This window comes from Acomys minous (assembly GCF_964271855.1).
Source record: "Acomys minous genome assembly, chromosome: 17".
NCBI lineage: Eukaryota > Metazoa > Chordata > Mammalia > Rodentia > Muridae > Acomys > Acomys minous.
In genome coordinates this window covers 6,790,499-6,806,929 of record NC_140500.1, presented here as the reverse complement: position 1 = coordinate 6,806,929, position 16,431 = coordinate 6,790,499, and the positions used below count along the sequence as shown (strand labels likewise).

The 16,431-nt window shown below is 42.0% G+C and overlaps 1 protein-coding gene across 1 annotated transcript in view; it reads left to right on the top strand.

The window, feature by feature from the left end:
- Positions 1-11,431, top strand: part of ETNK1 (ethanolamine kinase 1) — a 44,435-nt gene extending 33,004 nt beyond the window's left edge. The window contains exons 6-8 of the mRNA XM_084765854.1: positions 349-509; positions 5,907-5,980; positions 6,266-11,431. Of these exons, the coding sequence (XP_084621980.1) occupies positions 349-509; positions 5,907-5,980; positions 6,266-6,338 (308 nt within the window). The 3' untranslated portion in view covers positions 6,339-11,431. The remainder of the gene's footprint in view (positions 1-348; positions 510-5,906; positions 5,981-6,265) is intronic.
- The last annotated feature ends 5,000 nt before the right edge of the window (positions 11,432-16,431 follow it).

The following is a 16,431-nucleotide window of genomic DNA, read 5'->3' as shown; positions in this document are numbered from 1 at the left end:
ATGTTGGATGAAAAATGTTTACCCTGAGTGTGACCAAAAGCTGTCAGGAGGCCGGGCTTGAAGCTCTGCTGTCCCTGAGTGCTTAAAAACACTCAGGGGTGGGTGGCTTGTTCAAATGTAGATTGGGGCTTCTGCTGAGGATGGCTCAGGGGAAAGCAGTGACTTCAGTGTCCTAGGATGAGCAGCAGCTGTGCGCCCTAGATTTAAGCTGGGATTCAGATGCCCCATCATTTAGTGATGAGGAGTCACACCAGCAGAAGTGAAAGGCTGCATTACTTTTCAGTGAAAAGCGTGGTTGCAGTACCTCGGCATGGTGAGCAGTGTTTCTCAGTGGTCTTGTCTCCTCAGGTGTCAGCGATGTAGACTATAGTCTCTATCCAGATAGAGAGCTCCAGGGCCAGTGGCTGCGCTCCTACCTGGAAGCCTACAAGGAGTTTAAGGGTTTTGGCTGTGAAGTCACTGAAAAGGAAGTAGAAACACTCTTCATTCAAGTCAATCAGTTTGCGTTGGTAAGTTTAAATAGAATCAGTGAAAAATGCAACTAAATAAATTTTCATCATCTTATAAAAAATTTTGTGAATTTTGTTGTTTAAAATAATGAGAGATGTAATGGTTTACAGCTTGCCTCATCCATTACCTTGCTTTAAGGACATATTTGTTGTTTTGTCTACTTATATATCTTAACCGAGTTTAGTTAGAGAACATTTAGTTATCTTCTAGCACAGCTTGCAACTGACGTGTTAAGACATAACTGAATATTTTGTCAGTTTCTTCAGGTACTTTATAATTTTTAATATGATTTTGTCAAATTGGTTTTGGAAGCATTGGCCATCTTGTCTTTTCATGTAGACTGTAGTGATGGCCACAGCTAGACTTTGATAGTCTTAGGCTATGATACCCCCAAGATGCCCAGAGCACATCGCTCATATGTGATAACTGCTGTCTGATGCTCACGTAGCTGAGCTGCTGGGCAGCCGTGGAGGCTGCTGCTGCTGTAGTCCTTCACGTCTGCACAGCAGTGCTCACTTTAAGAAGGCCAAGTGGAGCCCTGCGATGCTCACAGGCTTCTTAGGCACGAGGATGGTATCTGTGCACAGATCATCAGTCAGATGCTTAGTACCTACTGCTGTTCTAGTTTAGGAATATTAGAAGTGTACTATTAAAGTCTCCCAAAACATTTATAAGTTAGAATGACAAGATGCAATCTCTTGTGAAACTTAATACCCATATCTATTTAAAATTCTTAGCAGAGTATACCTAAAAATAAACTTAAATGTGATTTAAGGGGAAAGCATGGTGGTGCATGCCTGCAGTACCACCAGCTCTTGGGAAGCAGACGAAGCAGGGTCTAGAATTTAACACCAGCCTGGCTACTCAGCAAGGAAGACCAGCCTGGGCTGTATGAGACCTTGTCTCAGAAAACCAAACCAAGGCAAAATTAACAAGAGGCTTCCTGTGCTTTAAATATATTTACTTGGCTCCATATGTCATCTGACTTTGTTGTCCAGGCCCCTGGTGTTGGGTTACAGGTACAGTTGGCCATGATGGCTATAGCAGCCACAAAATGTCATTTCTACGAGGACAGCAGAAATGGCTCAGTGAGCAAAGTGTTTGCTGTGCAGGCATGGGGACCTGTGTTTGGATCCCTAGCACCCATGGGAAAGTGGGCATGGTATAGACCTGTAATCTCAGGGCTGGGGAGAGGGGTAGACAGGTGAACCTCTGGGGCCTTATGGCCAGCTAGCCAGCAGTTAGCTCCTGCCTCAAGAAATAGCTCAGCAAGTGCTCACTGTGTAGCTTAGATCCACAGCACCCAGTGTAAAAGCGGGGTCGGTATGGGAGCCCTCCTGTAATCTCCATGTGTGGGATTCCTGGGTCAGTCTGGCCAGCTAGACCATCTCATAGTGAGCTCTGGGTTCAAGCGAGAGACCGTGGTTCAATGGATAAGGTGGAGAGAGATGAGGGAAGGTACCCAGAGACAGTGGCTTCCGCACACATGACCACATAGACAGGTGCTCTCTCGTCTTATCAAAGTTCTCCTGACGTCTGTTATGTGACTCTTTCACTTTCATTTCTGGAAATGTCTTCTTGTTGCACTGGGTCTTGCTCTCTATACAGAGTGTGCACTAGAGGTGTTAGGCTCCTGAGATTTTGTGTGTACTTTTGAATTACTATACTGGCAGTTAACAACGCACCTGTAGAGTATAGTAAGGTGCTCCTTACCCTGAGGGTGAAGGAAGTGGAATTCACACCAGGTCTTCACTTGCGGGCCAGATAGGACTTTAAGTTGTTGTTGTTTGTTTGCTTGCTTATTGAGGCAGGGTCTTAACTCTCTGTCTCCGGCTGTCCTGGAAATTGACCAGGCTCACTTGGAATTTGTAGTAATCCTCCTGCGTCAGCCTATCGAATTTAAATTTAAGGGCTGGAGAGATGGCTCAGTGGTTAAGAGTGCTACCTGCTCTTCCAAAGGTCCTGAGTTCAAGTCCCAGCAACCACATGGTGGTTCACAAGCATTCGTAATGTGATCCGATGCCCTCTTCTGGCCTACAGGTGTATATGCAGGCAGAGCACTGTCTACATAATAATAAATAAATCTTAAAAAAAAAAATAAATTTAAACTTAACTTTTTAAAAAACTTTTATTGCATGTCTATGATTTATATGTCATGCACCAAAATCCCTCTCCTCTCCCAGTAAAACAAAACAAATAGACAAAAAAATCTTGTCACAGGAGCTATAATGTATCATAGACTTAGCTTCTTACGTTATTTAAATAAGTCAAGTGACTTCGTCACATCTGATCACATAAGCCCCTTGACAGCTTCTTTGTGGACTCCTCTATTGCTAGTCACCTAGCTGGTTCCATAGCTGGTTCCATAGTTGGCTGCTGTGAGTAGTGCAGCAAGAAACACTAAACATGGTCCATGTTGTCCAGAACATGGGACTTCAGGGTGCAGAGTGAGGTAGTAGGCGTAGCTGGGTCATACGGTAGAGCGATGTATAGCTTTTTGAGAAATCTCCATCTTGGTTTCCATACTGACTGGGTCATTTATAGTCCCATCAGTAATACAGAAGGGATCTCATCTGTCTGCGTGCTCACCAGCATTCCCTGTCATCCCGTGTTGGTAACTGCATGCTGACTTAGGTGAGAATCTCTGTTGTATTAGTTTGCATTGCTCTATGGCTGTTGATGTTGTTAGACACTGAAATTTGGGGAGAGACCTCCCTTGCCATTACCACATGCCTGACTAACATTGTACACTAAAACAGTTGTTACATGTATTTATTTACTTTGTGTGGGTGTGAGCATGCTCATGCCATAGCATACATGGAGTCAGAGGATGACCTATTAGAATTACTTTTCTCCTTCTGCCACGTGGGTCTTGGAGATTTGAAGATTGTCAGGCTTGATTGGTGGCAAGCCACTTTGCCCCCTGAGCAATCTCACCGGCCATTTTTCTTGTTTTGCCTTAGAGGATATTCCAGAAATAAAATTGGGTGTTAATATCAGTGTTTTTCTAGAGCTTCTCTAGTAAAAGTAGAGTGTTTCTGGGGAATTGAAGTTTCTTTTTTTTTTTTTTTTTTTTTTTTTTTTTTTTTTTTTTTTTTTTTTTACACCAGCATTTAAAAAAAAAATACATATGAGTGTTTTGCCTGTATGTGTGCTGCATATCACTTGACTGCCTGGTTCCCACAGAGGCAGGGTGAAGCCATCAGATCCCCTGGGACTGGAGTTAGAGATGGCCGGGAGCTGCTGTGTGGGTGCCGTAAAAGTGCTGGGAATCTTATCTGGGTCCTCTGGAAGAGCAGCCCAAGGTTACCAGTTTAAAAAAAAAAAACTCCTTAAGGACTGGAGAGATGGTCAAGACCACTGACTGTTCTTCCAGAGGACCAGGGTTTAAATCCCAGCACCCAGCACCCACATGGCAGCTGACACCTGTCTGTAACTCCCAAGATCTGACACCCCCACACAGACATGATACATGCAGACAAAACACCAATGCACATTAAAAAGAAACAAAATTTGTTTTTAATGATGTAAAAGTGTTTATTTAGAATTAGCCAGCTGGGCTCAGTCTAGATGATCCCAGTCTTGCTGGCAACATCCAGGGCATCATAACCAGGAGGCAGCCGAGCATGCGCCTTCTCTCTGCCAGGCCTTGTCAGGGTGTTGACTTTGGCCACATCAGTGTCATAGAGTTTCTTCACGGCCTGTTTGCTCTAGTGCTTATTAGCGTTGACATCCACTATGAGCACACACTGTGAGTGTGGTGGTGTCCTCCATCTTCTTCATGGCTGACTTGGTAGTGATCCAGCCTGTTTTTCCTGGGTGCGCTCTTTCAAGGATATCTGGCTGCCTCCAGAGCTGTAAGGTCTTGGGCCGCTGGAAGGTAGGTGACATGCAGATCTTTGTGTGGCTGTGGCCACCTTTCAATACTGCCTTCTTAATTTCCAGGGCCTTCACTTTGGCTTCAGCTTTAGGAGCAGGAGCTTCCTTCTTCACTTTCGGTGCCATTTTGGCCGGAACTTTAAAAATTTAATTTATTATTTGTGTGTGTGTATGTGTGTGTTGTGTGTACATTGGAAGTCAGGACAACTTTTGGGAGTGGGTTCTTTATTCCAGTTTCTGAGAATTCTTTTCCTTGCTAAGGTATCTTTTTAAAAAAGATTTATTTATTATTTGTACAGTATTCTGCCCACATGTGTGCCTACAGGCCAGAAGAGGGCACCAGATCTCATTATAGATGGTTGTGAGCCACCATGTGATTGCTGGGAATTGAACTCAGGAACTTTGGAAGAACATACAGTGCTCTTAACCTGTGGGCCATCTCTCCAGGCCCCTTGTTATAGTATCTTGATGCTGACTTGTATTAACCAAATTTTAAAATGTCATGTCTAAGTGAAAATTAATTGTGGGACAGTGAGATGGCTTAGTGGCCAGAGTAACAGTCTAGAAATTTGTATGGTGGAAGGAGAAAACTGAATCCTCTCTCTTGCACATCTATATTTACAACACACACACACACACCCAAATGAATAAATGTAATTCAAAAAGAAACCTAGGGGCTGGAAAGATGGCTCATTGGGTAAGAGCTTTTCCAGAAGGACCTGGAGTTGGAGCCTAGTACCCACAGGGTCACACACAACCTGTAGCTCCTGTTTCACGTGATAGAAAATGTCCTTCTGGGCTCTGGGCACTGGGCATACATGTGTACACATAGATATATAAAATAAAAATGTTAATCATTTAGAGATGGTTACTTGTGGCTGGTCAGTGACAGTGCACACCTTTAACCCCAGCGCTTGGTGGGCAGAGGCATGCAGATCTCATTGAGTTCAAGGCCAGCCCGGTCTCTCAGGTTGAGTTCCATGACAGCCAAGGCTGCACAGAGAAGCCCTGTCTTAAAAAAACCAGAAAAGTTAATTGTGGTGCATGCATAAAGTTACGTTATCATTTTAATTACATTAACTTTATGTTCTGGGACCCAGTTTTTCCTGGTTTACTTGTTCATCAATGTTGTAATTAGTGTGTATATGGAGGAGTGTGAACTGCTCCTGGTGTCTGCCTGTTGTGCTGAGCTCTGCTTTGGGCAAAGGTTACAGAAACTGCTTGAGCTCAGTTGTCAAGCTGTTCTCACTTTCTCACTTAGTATAGACGGCGGCGGCATCAGTGGTGACTCAGTAAGTGCTCGTGTGCTCCAGTGTTTGTAGTTCTGGCCTTACTGTGTAAAAGTGGACAAGGATATTTTGGGGGCTAGAGAATATATCTCAGTATACCCAAGTTCATTAATTAGTATTGAAAAAAGAAAGTACCGTGCATGTAATTGATGAAAAGCATAGACTTAGCAATTTTGTGTTGGGCACAAAAATATGTTTTCATAATTCTTCATTTTTCTTCTCTTTAAGGCTTCTCATTTCTTTTGGGGACTCTGGGCTTTGATACAAGCTAAGTACTCAACGATCGAGTTCGACTTCCTTGGGTAAGGTGATGTGACCTGTGAAGCCCTGTCTGTCTCTGTTCGCTTGAACTAGCATGTAGAAATGACAAGAGCGTCACATTGCTGTTTGAGCCAGAATTATGTAGGCCACATGTACTTAAAGGCTGTGAGGAAGCTCCAAGCTGGCAGGTGCTCAGCGGGGGATGCCCAGTAGGTGGCATCGCAGGCTCAGCAGGCACTTGCACACTTTAGAAGAGTCAGCTCTGGGTGAGAGGAAGCAGCTGCGGCCTGAGGCTCTGATGGATCTCTCGTTTCTCTCCTCACCAGGTATGCAGTTGTTCGCTTTAACCAGTACTTCAAAATGAAGCCCGAGGTCACAGCACTAAAAATGCCCGAGTAAAGAGGAAGCCTCATTGTTCTCCAGGAGCCGAGCGATGCTTGTGGATGTTTCTAAGAAATTTCAAAGCCAATATTTGTTAAAACTCATTTAGTTTGGTTATCTTGCTTTACAAATTATGCCTCTAAACAACCAATCTGTTTTTAAGTAGAATGATGTTACGAATATGCCGACTGCTGTCAGTATGTGGCGGGCTAGAGATCTGTCCATCAGCAGAGAGAGTAAAAGTCAGCTTCTTAGCCTTTGGCAATACAGTCCATGTTACATGTGAATTATTTATTACAGATTTGACATGACTGGCTACTTTGATCTTTCATTTGTTGGTTCAGAGTATGCAATGAGAATGTTGTGGAGATCTTTTTTAAAAGTTTTGTTATTAGGGTTAATTTTAGAAAAACATTCTTGTTCAGTGTGACCTGTAAAATGAATCATTTACTCTCAGAACGGCAGTCAGTGCCTCAGTAGTAGCTCAGGGTGCTCTAGAGAAGTGCCCATTGAGGAGGGGGAGCAAGGCAGTCACTGTCTTTTGGGGTAAACATTTTTGAATTGGAAATTGGAAATCATTTCTTTTTGGGGAATACAACTTAGAGTTAAATTGTCTCTTTACATAGCCTGACAATATAAAATATATTTACCGTATAATCCTGAACTATAAGTATAACAATTTAATGTTAAAATTTGTATTAAGTCATGTTTTCAAATACTAGATATGGTCATTTAAGGTAATAGTCCCAGTTTTTAGAATTTACATATCAATTGTTTCTAACCAAAAATGTTGTTTTGAGCTACTCTGTTTTTGTTTATTAAATAATAGTTGGCATTGTTAGTATTTGAAACAAGCATACAGAGTCCATCATACTTGGAAGCAAGGAGTATCATTTAGATGCTTTATTCGTATTCATTCCTCAGGTTGGTTTTGTGTCTGTAGAGTCAGCAACTGACTCCTTATACATGTGATTCCAGAGTAGTGTTGTAAAAACAGTTACAGAACCAGTAAAGACATTTAGGTAGGTCATTGAGCTTGAATACTTAAAATCTAACAAGTAAGGAAATGTGAATTAAACAGTAGTCGTGGTAGGAGGACTTGTTTTGATTTATTTTGTTTTTTGTTAGTTTAGTTTATTTTGTGTGGATGTAAGAGGGAGGCAACTATATGGAAGGAAGTTAGGTCTTTGAGGTAGACAAGAAGGCTTTAATCTTCGAAGACTGTTCTGTGAGCTTGCACAGTCGCAGCTAACTTAGATTAGTCAGACAGGCTTTGCACTTTGGTCACATAAGTGCTTATGTACAAAGTTGGCTCCATGGATCTGCATACTTAAAGTACGCAATACATACCTATCCTAAGACACTGTCTGGTGTTGTTCCACATGACTTATGTTCTCAGACAAGTGCTTTAAAAAACGTGGATTGTCTCAAGGTATTGAAACCTAATAAAAGTAAGTAGAAACACTTACAGGCCATTTGAGATGGTAAATTCTAGCCACATAAATAGACTCGTAAGTATGTGTCTCTAACAGTGTTAGACCTGGATTTGGTTTCTACCTCCCCAGTGCTGTAATGTTCACTTTTGTTTTTATGAACCACATTACTGTAAGATCATTACAATTCTGCTGACTTTCTTGAATGGAAACAAATAATGACTATCTCTTTACAATGTTAAAGCAAACCTACAAAAACTGGCTTAGTGGAATTTTCGTTTATGGTTGGAACATTGTCATAGGATGATAGAGATGTGAGCCTCCTGATTCTTTCTTTGCTTCTTAAATTCCAAGAGTGTGTCACGTGGAAACACTGGAGAAGCCAGTGTTTGCTAGTCTATTCCTGTTGCTCAAGTTTGCTTTGAATGGAGGTCACTGCTGCTGCTGCTGCTGGTGCTGGTGGTGGTGGACTGCATAGCAGCCTGCTGAGAGGTGACTGCCACACAGACTCCTGTGGCACTGAATGCAGTGACGAGACATCTTGTTGGCAAACAATCTTGGAAAAAGACTAGCGTATATAAACAAAATCTTGTCCCCGTTCCCTGGCCAGATGTGGGTGCTCTTCTGCACCTGTTTCTCATACAGCTTTTGGGGATCATGGTGTAGACCATCAACAGGATTCAAAATGTCTTTCCTTTGTATTGAGCATGTAAGGGATTCTAAAGAGGGTATGAAAAGCATCCCTCTAAAATGTGTCCTGTGGCTTGCTAGGATATCAGTTGCCTTCTTTTCTTAAGCTAAGGAACTTGAATGCCTTACCTAATCACTCAACTGGTGGTAAGTTCATTTTGTAAATATGACAGTGGGTGTGAGAAGTGCATTCATGGATGTTCAGTGTGATCATTAGACCGTAGTGGCCTGGATGCTTTAACAAGCAAAGTTCTACATTTCTGCTCTCTACCCCTCATCCTGTCTCCCTGGCACACTGTATGATCTTGAACCTGACCAATGATATTTGATACCCCCACCCCCAGTCCTGTGCTACCACCATTTCTGGAAAATGAGATGTGGTGGCTATGTCTTACTGTTGACGTGATCCACTTGAGATCAACATGAGCACAAACCTCATCAACTAGGTCTGCTTGAGTGTAAATAGGACAGTGTAAATAAGCAGCTGTAATTAGTGTGAGTTGTGTCTCGCATACAAGAGTGTGTAGTTTTGCATTCTTCTTTGTAGAAGTCTTTCTGTCACTCAGTGATCCAGCCTGCTGGTGTTTGGCTGGGAACAGTGCACACCTCTAGCTGTGCAGTGAGATAGCAAGAACTGGAAGGAAGATGTATTGGGCTTAGTTCATGTTGGTATTTATTTATTTAGCCTCTCAGTGCCTAATAAGACTTCTCCATTTTTTACTTGGCTGTTACTTTTTTGTGGGTTAGATTCTGGGAAGCAGTGAATTTATAGAGTTCATTCTTTGAGTCACAATCTGAAGCTAAAGGAAACTAAAAATGTAATTTGATGTTTGTAAACTGAAGTGTGGTCCCCTTCTCTATTTTCAGAGTTTGTTGACACTTTTTTAAAAACTTGAAATTGATTGTGAATGTAAATCCCATCCATAGAGCAAATGGCATCTCCTAGTGTGTCAGGAGGCTTCTCTGGAGTGGTTCAGGACGGGGTTGTGAAACAGAAAGTCTTATAATGACAAATAGCCTACCCCCAATGTTTGTTTTAACTTTATGTGTTACTGAGTTTAGACTTAAAGGAAAAATTTCCCCCAAACACTCGAAAGTTAGAGACCTTGAACAGTACTTAGATAGTTGTTTTCTGTGTCACGCAGAAGCCCCTGTACCTCTTGATGATCTCACTAGCAGGCATATAAAGGGCAGTGGTGTCAGGTTGATTTTTTTCCCCCCCTCTAACTTGCTTTTAAGCATTTTTTACTGCATTCCAGAGTACTGTAGATTTAAACAGTTTCCTATTAATTCATCACCTGTTGACAAAGTTGGCTGCTTTGTCCTGGGGTTGTCCTGGTTGCAGCAGCACGTGCTACCTCACAGGGAAGGTGAAAGTGAGTGGACAGCCTGAGTGTCTGGCTTCAAGCCATCTGTGGGTTTTCCTCTCTGTCCCATTTCAAGATGGCCTTTACTGTGACGCTGAGATGCATCTTCAGCCTGTTTCTGTTCTGAGAAGCAGGGTAGAGATGGTGAGCCGCCTTTCCCCATAGTGACGGCACTGTTCAGTCTTGGGTATAACAAATGCTATCAGCTGCTCCAGACAAAACATCCCCATTTTTGGAACTTCAGTCCATATTTTTGTAAAAGAAAATAGAGGTTTTGCATTACTTTGAATTCTTAAAGGCTAAATATAGTGACATGTTACAAAATGAGTTAGATTTGTTTTAATAGTTTTTATGCTGAAAATTTTTATTTTTGGCTTAATTTGATATAGGAAGAGCCCCCAAAGTATTCAGATTAGAAACAATGATGCTTGACTCATAGCACTTTAAACTCCTTTATTGGCAGCTTTCCTCTGCTGGACTGTGCACTATGGTACCACAACACATCTCTGTCCCTTGTGCATTGTATGTACTTGCAAAAATACTCTCTTTAAAGTAGTTATAATTTTACCTTTCAGTTATCTTACCCATTGTGGTAATTTGGATCCCATTAATAAGTTTTAATAAAACACTAGATGCTTATAGAACTGAAAACATCACATTGTCTTTCAACTAGTTGGTCGAAGTGGAGCAGGAAAACCTAGCCAGTTGGAAATACAGGCTTCCTAGCCAGAAGCTGAGAGCTAGGTTGAAACCCAGTGACACCTGCAGAGCTGTGGAGGGGACAGAGTGCCTCCTGCCCTCCACGCCTGCACTGTGGCATGCTGCTGTTTGTTGTAGGTAGCGACATCCTCAGTGTTCGTTGTCAGTAATCTGAAGTCCTCTGTATTTACCTGTACTAAAGTAACTGTAAACTAAGGGAACCTGTAAGGACTTTTCTGTATTTAGGAGCTTTTGTACAGCAGGGTCAACTGTCCTAATTGAAGGAAGAAGACATGGTATTACCCAAATATAAGGGAAAAAAACTGAAGTGAGTAATTGTCGTTGCGTTAGCTGTCTGTTGAATTGGGAAGCTGTGGCATAGGATCTTAAATTTGTGTTTCTCAAATGTGAATTGTAGTCTAATGCTGCTCTATATAGCCTGTCGTAAGTGCTACGGATAGTCTCGGCACTGAACACGGATCGATACCTCGCAGATGAATGCAGCCTTTGTCCTAGGTTCCCACTCCTCAGCAAGTGTCTGAGCGCCAGAGAACTTGCTTATTAACTGTTTGCTAGCGGAGATACTTCCTGCTTTTTCCTTTGTTGTTATATATTTTTATGTTTGAGATTTAATTTTTACTACTGTTAATTTAAGTAAAATTTGTTCCGTGGATAAAATGGCATTGCCAGTGAAAATCAACAGCCTCATTCATGTAGCTGCTGACGTGAAGTACATTTGTGTTCTGTGTTCATGAACTTGCAATGAAGCCGTGTTTCTGTTAAGATAAAGTGCGGCTTAGGATTTATTTCTGTTTAATAAGGCTTTCTACCATTGATTAAATGAAGGAATGTATCTTTTTGAAGAGATTTATATTCTGTAAATAAACATTGGTTGTAACAATAAAGTTGAGTTCTAACTATACTGTGTCCATGTACTGAATTTGGAGACTGTCTCTTGTAGAACATGTGCAAATACATGGCGTGAAAGGGTTGGACTATTTGTCCAGGAAGTTAAGTGTCATAGGTTTGATCCCTAAAAGGAGAGAAGAAATGGGTTTCCCAGAGTTAGTAACAAGGGCTGGAGAGCTGTTTGCTTAGGGGAGTCGTCACCCAGCAGCCATGAGCACTGCTATTTTGATCCCAGCATCCACATAGCAAGCCAGGTGCTCCCCACACACCTGTAACCCCAGCACTAGGGACATGGACACCAAACATGGGGGCTTGCTGGCTTTCAACCTAGCCAAGAAAATGTGAGCCAGGTTTAAAAGACTCTAAAAGAAGTGGGTGAAGCATGGTAGGACACAGAATACCGCTGGCTTGCTCATGTGTAGATACGTGCCCATGTGTGCTTTTGTGTGTGTGTGTGTGTGTGTGTGTGTGTGTGTGTGTGTGTGTGTGTATAGTTTTGGTTTTGGTTTTGCTTTTTAAGTCAGGGTTTTTCTGTGTAGCTCTGGCTCTCTGGAACTTTGTAGATGGACTGGCCTTGAACTCACAGAGATCCACCTGCATCTGCCTCCAGAGTGCTGGTATTAAAGGTGTGCACTACTACTGCCCAACTCCTTTTTATTTGTAAGAAGGAATGTAAATGTCTGTTTGGGTGATTTAAGGTTCTCATTGTGTTAGTTACTGTTCTCTTTCTATGATAATGCCAGAAGCAACCTAAGAATTGATTTTGTCTTACAGTTCCTGTGGGATAGATGTTCATAGATGAAGATACAGTAGAAGCAGGAGGGTTGGCTGATCACAATCGATCACCTTATTTATTTAATTAACTTTTTAAATTTATTTTTATTTATTTATTTACTTTTTTTTTTAGACAAGGTTTCTCTGTGTTAGCCTTGGCTGTCCTAGACTCGCTTTGTAGACCAGGCTGGCCTCGAACTCACAGTGATCCGCCTGCCTCTGCCTCCCGAGTGCGTCACCTAGCCCGGCTTTATTTAGTTAACTTTCGAGACAGGGTTTTTTTCTGTGTAGCCCTGGCTGCCCTGGAACCTGCTCTGTAGATCAGGCGGCCTTGAACTCAAGAGTTCCACCTGCCTCTGCCTCCCCAGTGCTGGGTATAAAGATGTCCTCCACTCCAGCAGGCTGATCATTCACAGAAAAAAGCATAGGAAATGGGGCAGGGCTATGCATTCTCAAAGGTCACTCAGTGACATACTTCTACCAGCAAAGCTCTGCTTCCTCAAGGTTCTATAACCTCCAGTAGTCTCAAACTTAACCAAGTGTTCTATAATATAACCTCTCCAGTAGCCTCCAAGTTAACCAAGTTTCAGATCCAGAATCCTGTGTGGGAACATAGTTTATTCAAACTACCACACCCATAATCTGGCTCTGCAGTATGCCGTGAAAACATTTTGAAGATCTTCATTTTTCAGCTGAGCCACACCTCCCAGCCTCTAGATATGCTTGTCGTGATCCCTATTAGGTTAATTTGTACTCTACTAAAGCCTTCAAAATATTCTACCCAAACTACTTGGGAAGTTTGGCTTTTGGAAAGCCATTTCTGCATAACCAATTGTGCCTTCTGCCACCTTTCCCTTGCCTCACTGGCATGCCCCAGGAACACTTCTTGCCAGTGTACTTAACTCCTCATTACAGCCCTCTGCTTTAGGGATCTGTTGCCTGGTGTGGCACCCATGCTCCCTCGCAAGATGAACATTATTTTCTAGTCTTAAAAACAGTACAGTGCTCTGAGGTACACGATGAACTTTCATTTCCCGTACAAAAGTATCAAAAAAATACAGAAACATTTTCCAAGAAATCAGTAGGAAGGCAGGATTTGTTATTGCAGGGAGTCTGAAATCTCAGCCAAATTGTTCAGGATAACTTGTCGGAGTCAGTGATGTCTACAAGGAGAGAACTAAAGTCGAAGTTCAGTCAACTCCGCCATATTCTTTGCTTCTGCCTCTCGTTGGTTTGGTTTGGTATTTGAACCTCAATTGAGAGAAATTATATATATATATATTTAATTGCAGTTAATTTCTCCATGGTGACCAGAATTCAGTGCTCTTAGATTCTATTCCCAGTGCTAGCTCTGCTTTTGCTCACGGTCCTCAGCTTGCTGCTTCAGAAGCTGTGCCTGCCTCCCCGCTGGCACCAGGTTCTCTTCCGTGAGCTGTCTGCTCCATAGCGTTTCATCATAGAGATGAACTAATGCATTTCCTTTACAGAGGTCAAGTTCAAGTCACTAGACTTACGTAGTGCGGAGCCTGCTGTGCCATCCTGCCCTGTCCTGTGACAGGGTCTCTATGTAGCCCTGGCTGTTCTAGAAGTCCTTATATAGACCACGCTGGCATCCAACTCACGGAGAACCCACGGTCTCTGCCTCTCAACACGGATTAAAGGCATGTGTCAGCATACCTGTCTCAGCCTAGGGAAAGAAACAGTAAAATGGCCTTTTCTCACCCTGCATGAGGAGTTGCAGCTAAAGTCTACAGTTTTGTCATAATTTTTTAACTTCAGGATAACCCAAAGAAGACGTTAATGACCTACACTTGAACTCTTGTTAAAGATAATGGTAGTTGTCAGTAAGCAAGAATCTTTTTTTTCCCCAGAGACTTGGTACTTGCGTTGGAATACCACCTTTGATAGAAAAGGGGGAGCCAGCCTGTTTTTCATTACTTCTGTTGCTATGACAAAGGCAACTTAAGAATGGGTTTATTTTGGCTCACGGTTAAAGGGCTCATGGCAGTGATGGGTCACAACGGTAGCAGCCGAGGTGGCTGGTCATGTTGTATCTAGAGTCAAGAAGCAGAGATAATTACTTGTGATCAGCTAATTTCCTTTTCATATCCAGGATTCCATCTCGGAACAGTGCCATCCACAGTGACTGGGTCTTCCCAACTTAACCTAATTGAGATAATTCCCCATAGATAACACCCAAAGGTGATTCTAGATCTCACAAAGTGGACAATTGAGGTTAACTAACCAGGCTGTTAAAACTTGACACTGGGTATTTTTTTTAATTATTTAAATTCAGCATAAATCTATGAATCAAAATCAAACACTCATCTCTCCTAAGATCTCTCTAGTTGGTTTTCTCAACTATTTGTACTGTGAATCTTAATAGCTGAAAAAGTTAAATCCTTTTTACAGAACTACTATATTTAGTAGTTAGTTGATGATGAATGCTATTTCAGTCTTCACACCACATTGAAGATGCTAATTCAAACTGCTCTCTTTTCCTCGTTTTGTAGCACTAGGAGAGAATTTAAGATGTTATTGTGCTTCTTGCATATTTCTTTTTGCACGGCGGCAGAAGGCTGTGTAGGTGCCTTGAAAAAGGCTGTCTTGTTGACATCCCTAACAAGAGCCTAAAGCTATCCTACTCAAAGATTTGTGAGTTCCCACTTTGAAATCTAACGGAACATAATGAGAGAAGGAAGATGCTGAGTGCTTGCCAGTGCTCCCTTCCTTTCCAGAACAACAGAATCCTGTTGTCTTCAGTTGCCCCAAGTGTTGACAGAACTATTTCATTTATCTTTTGAAATACAAATGAAACTCTAGGGCAGGGTGTTTCATAAATTTCCAAAATATGAAGATCTCACTATTGTAGTTTTTGTCTACACATTCTCTTTTTGTCTACTCTTTTTAAGACCTCCAGACTAGGTAGCTCTTGTCAGTTATTAATATTTAATATTGATTTATTATTTTAATAAATCAACAGTTACTACGCCTTAGCCAGCTTTATACCCAAATAACCACACAGAGAGACTAGGATCTATTTAATTAGCCTAGAACACAATGCTGTATAATTATTACTCTTTCCTAAACCTTCAAACTAGGATAGTTTCCTCCCATTCAGATTTCCCACATCAAACTTGCTTTTTATTCATATCTTAGGTCTGGCTCATTCCTCCTGGTATTTCCTGGTCCTTTCCATGTGCATTGCTCCTGTCTTTCCTGCTCTTTCTCTTCCCCTCACTCATCAGGATGTCCCACCCTATTCTCTGTTATTGCTCAGCATTGGCTAGTTTGCTTTTATTGGCAATACAGAGACCAAATGGTGGCATGTTTACACAAAGTTGAGACAGGAGATACTTAGAGTAAACATCACAATGCAGTGTCCAGGATTGAAACCAGATAGTGGGGTAGAGAAGCCAGCATCTGATAAGCAGGGTAACATGTGCACAGTCCACAAGGACATTTTACCAGCAAGCTCTTTATTTCTGTTTCTCTCTTCTGGCCTTTTCTAGGGATCCTGGACTCCCATGTGTCACCTTGGGCTCTCCTGCCAGCATCTTTAACAAGTGACCTCTCACTTATGTTTCTCACCACCATCTAGGAAACAGGTTTCAATGTGCCCAATGTCCATCTTCTCATCTGTTCTTGAGTAGGCAGCTGACATGTTAATGACATGTTTTTTGTTTTGTTTTGTTTTGTTTTTCTTCTTTCCGCCCTTGTTTTCTTTTTCTTGAGACAAAGTCGCACTATGTAGGTTTGGCTGTCCTGAAACTCTCTATGTAGACCAGGCTGGCCTAACACTCATAGAAATCTTTCTGCTTTTATCTTCCAAGTGCTGGGGTTAAAGGCATGTGCTACCATACTTGGTTATCATCTCTTAGAGCAGTGCTGGGGGTCAAATCTAGGACATGTACATGCCTGTACATGGTAAACAAATGCTCTATCTTCAAGCTTATCCCTAGCCCAACTCATTCTTTTTTTTTTTTTTAAAGACAGGGTTTCTCTGTGTAGCCGTGGCTTTCCTGGACTCATTTATAGACCAGGGCTGGCCTGGAACTCCCAGAGATATGATTGCCTCTGCCTCCCGAGCGCTAGGATTACAGATGTGCGCCACTATGCCCGGCCTCCAACTCATTCTTTTTTCAACCCTATCCTCTTTTTTTCCTCTCTTATTCCTCATCAACAATCACTTTACAGTGTTTGGTGTGGTTTTATAATATGCATAGTTTTGTGATTGTT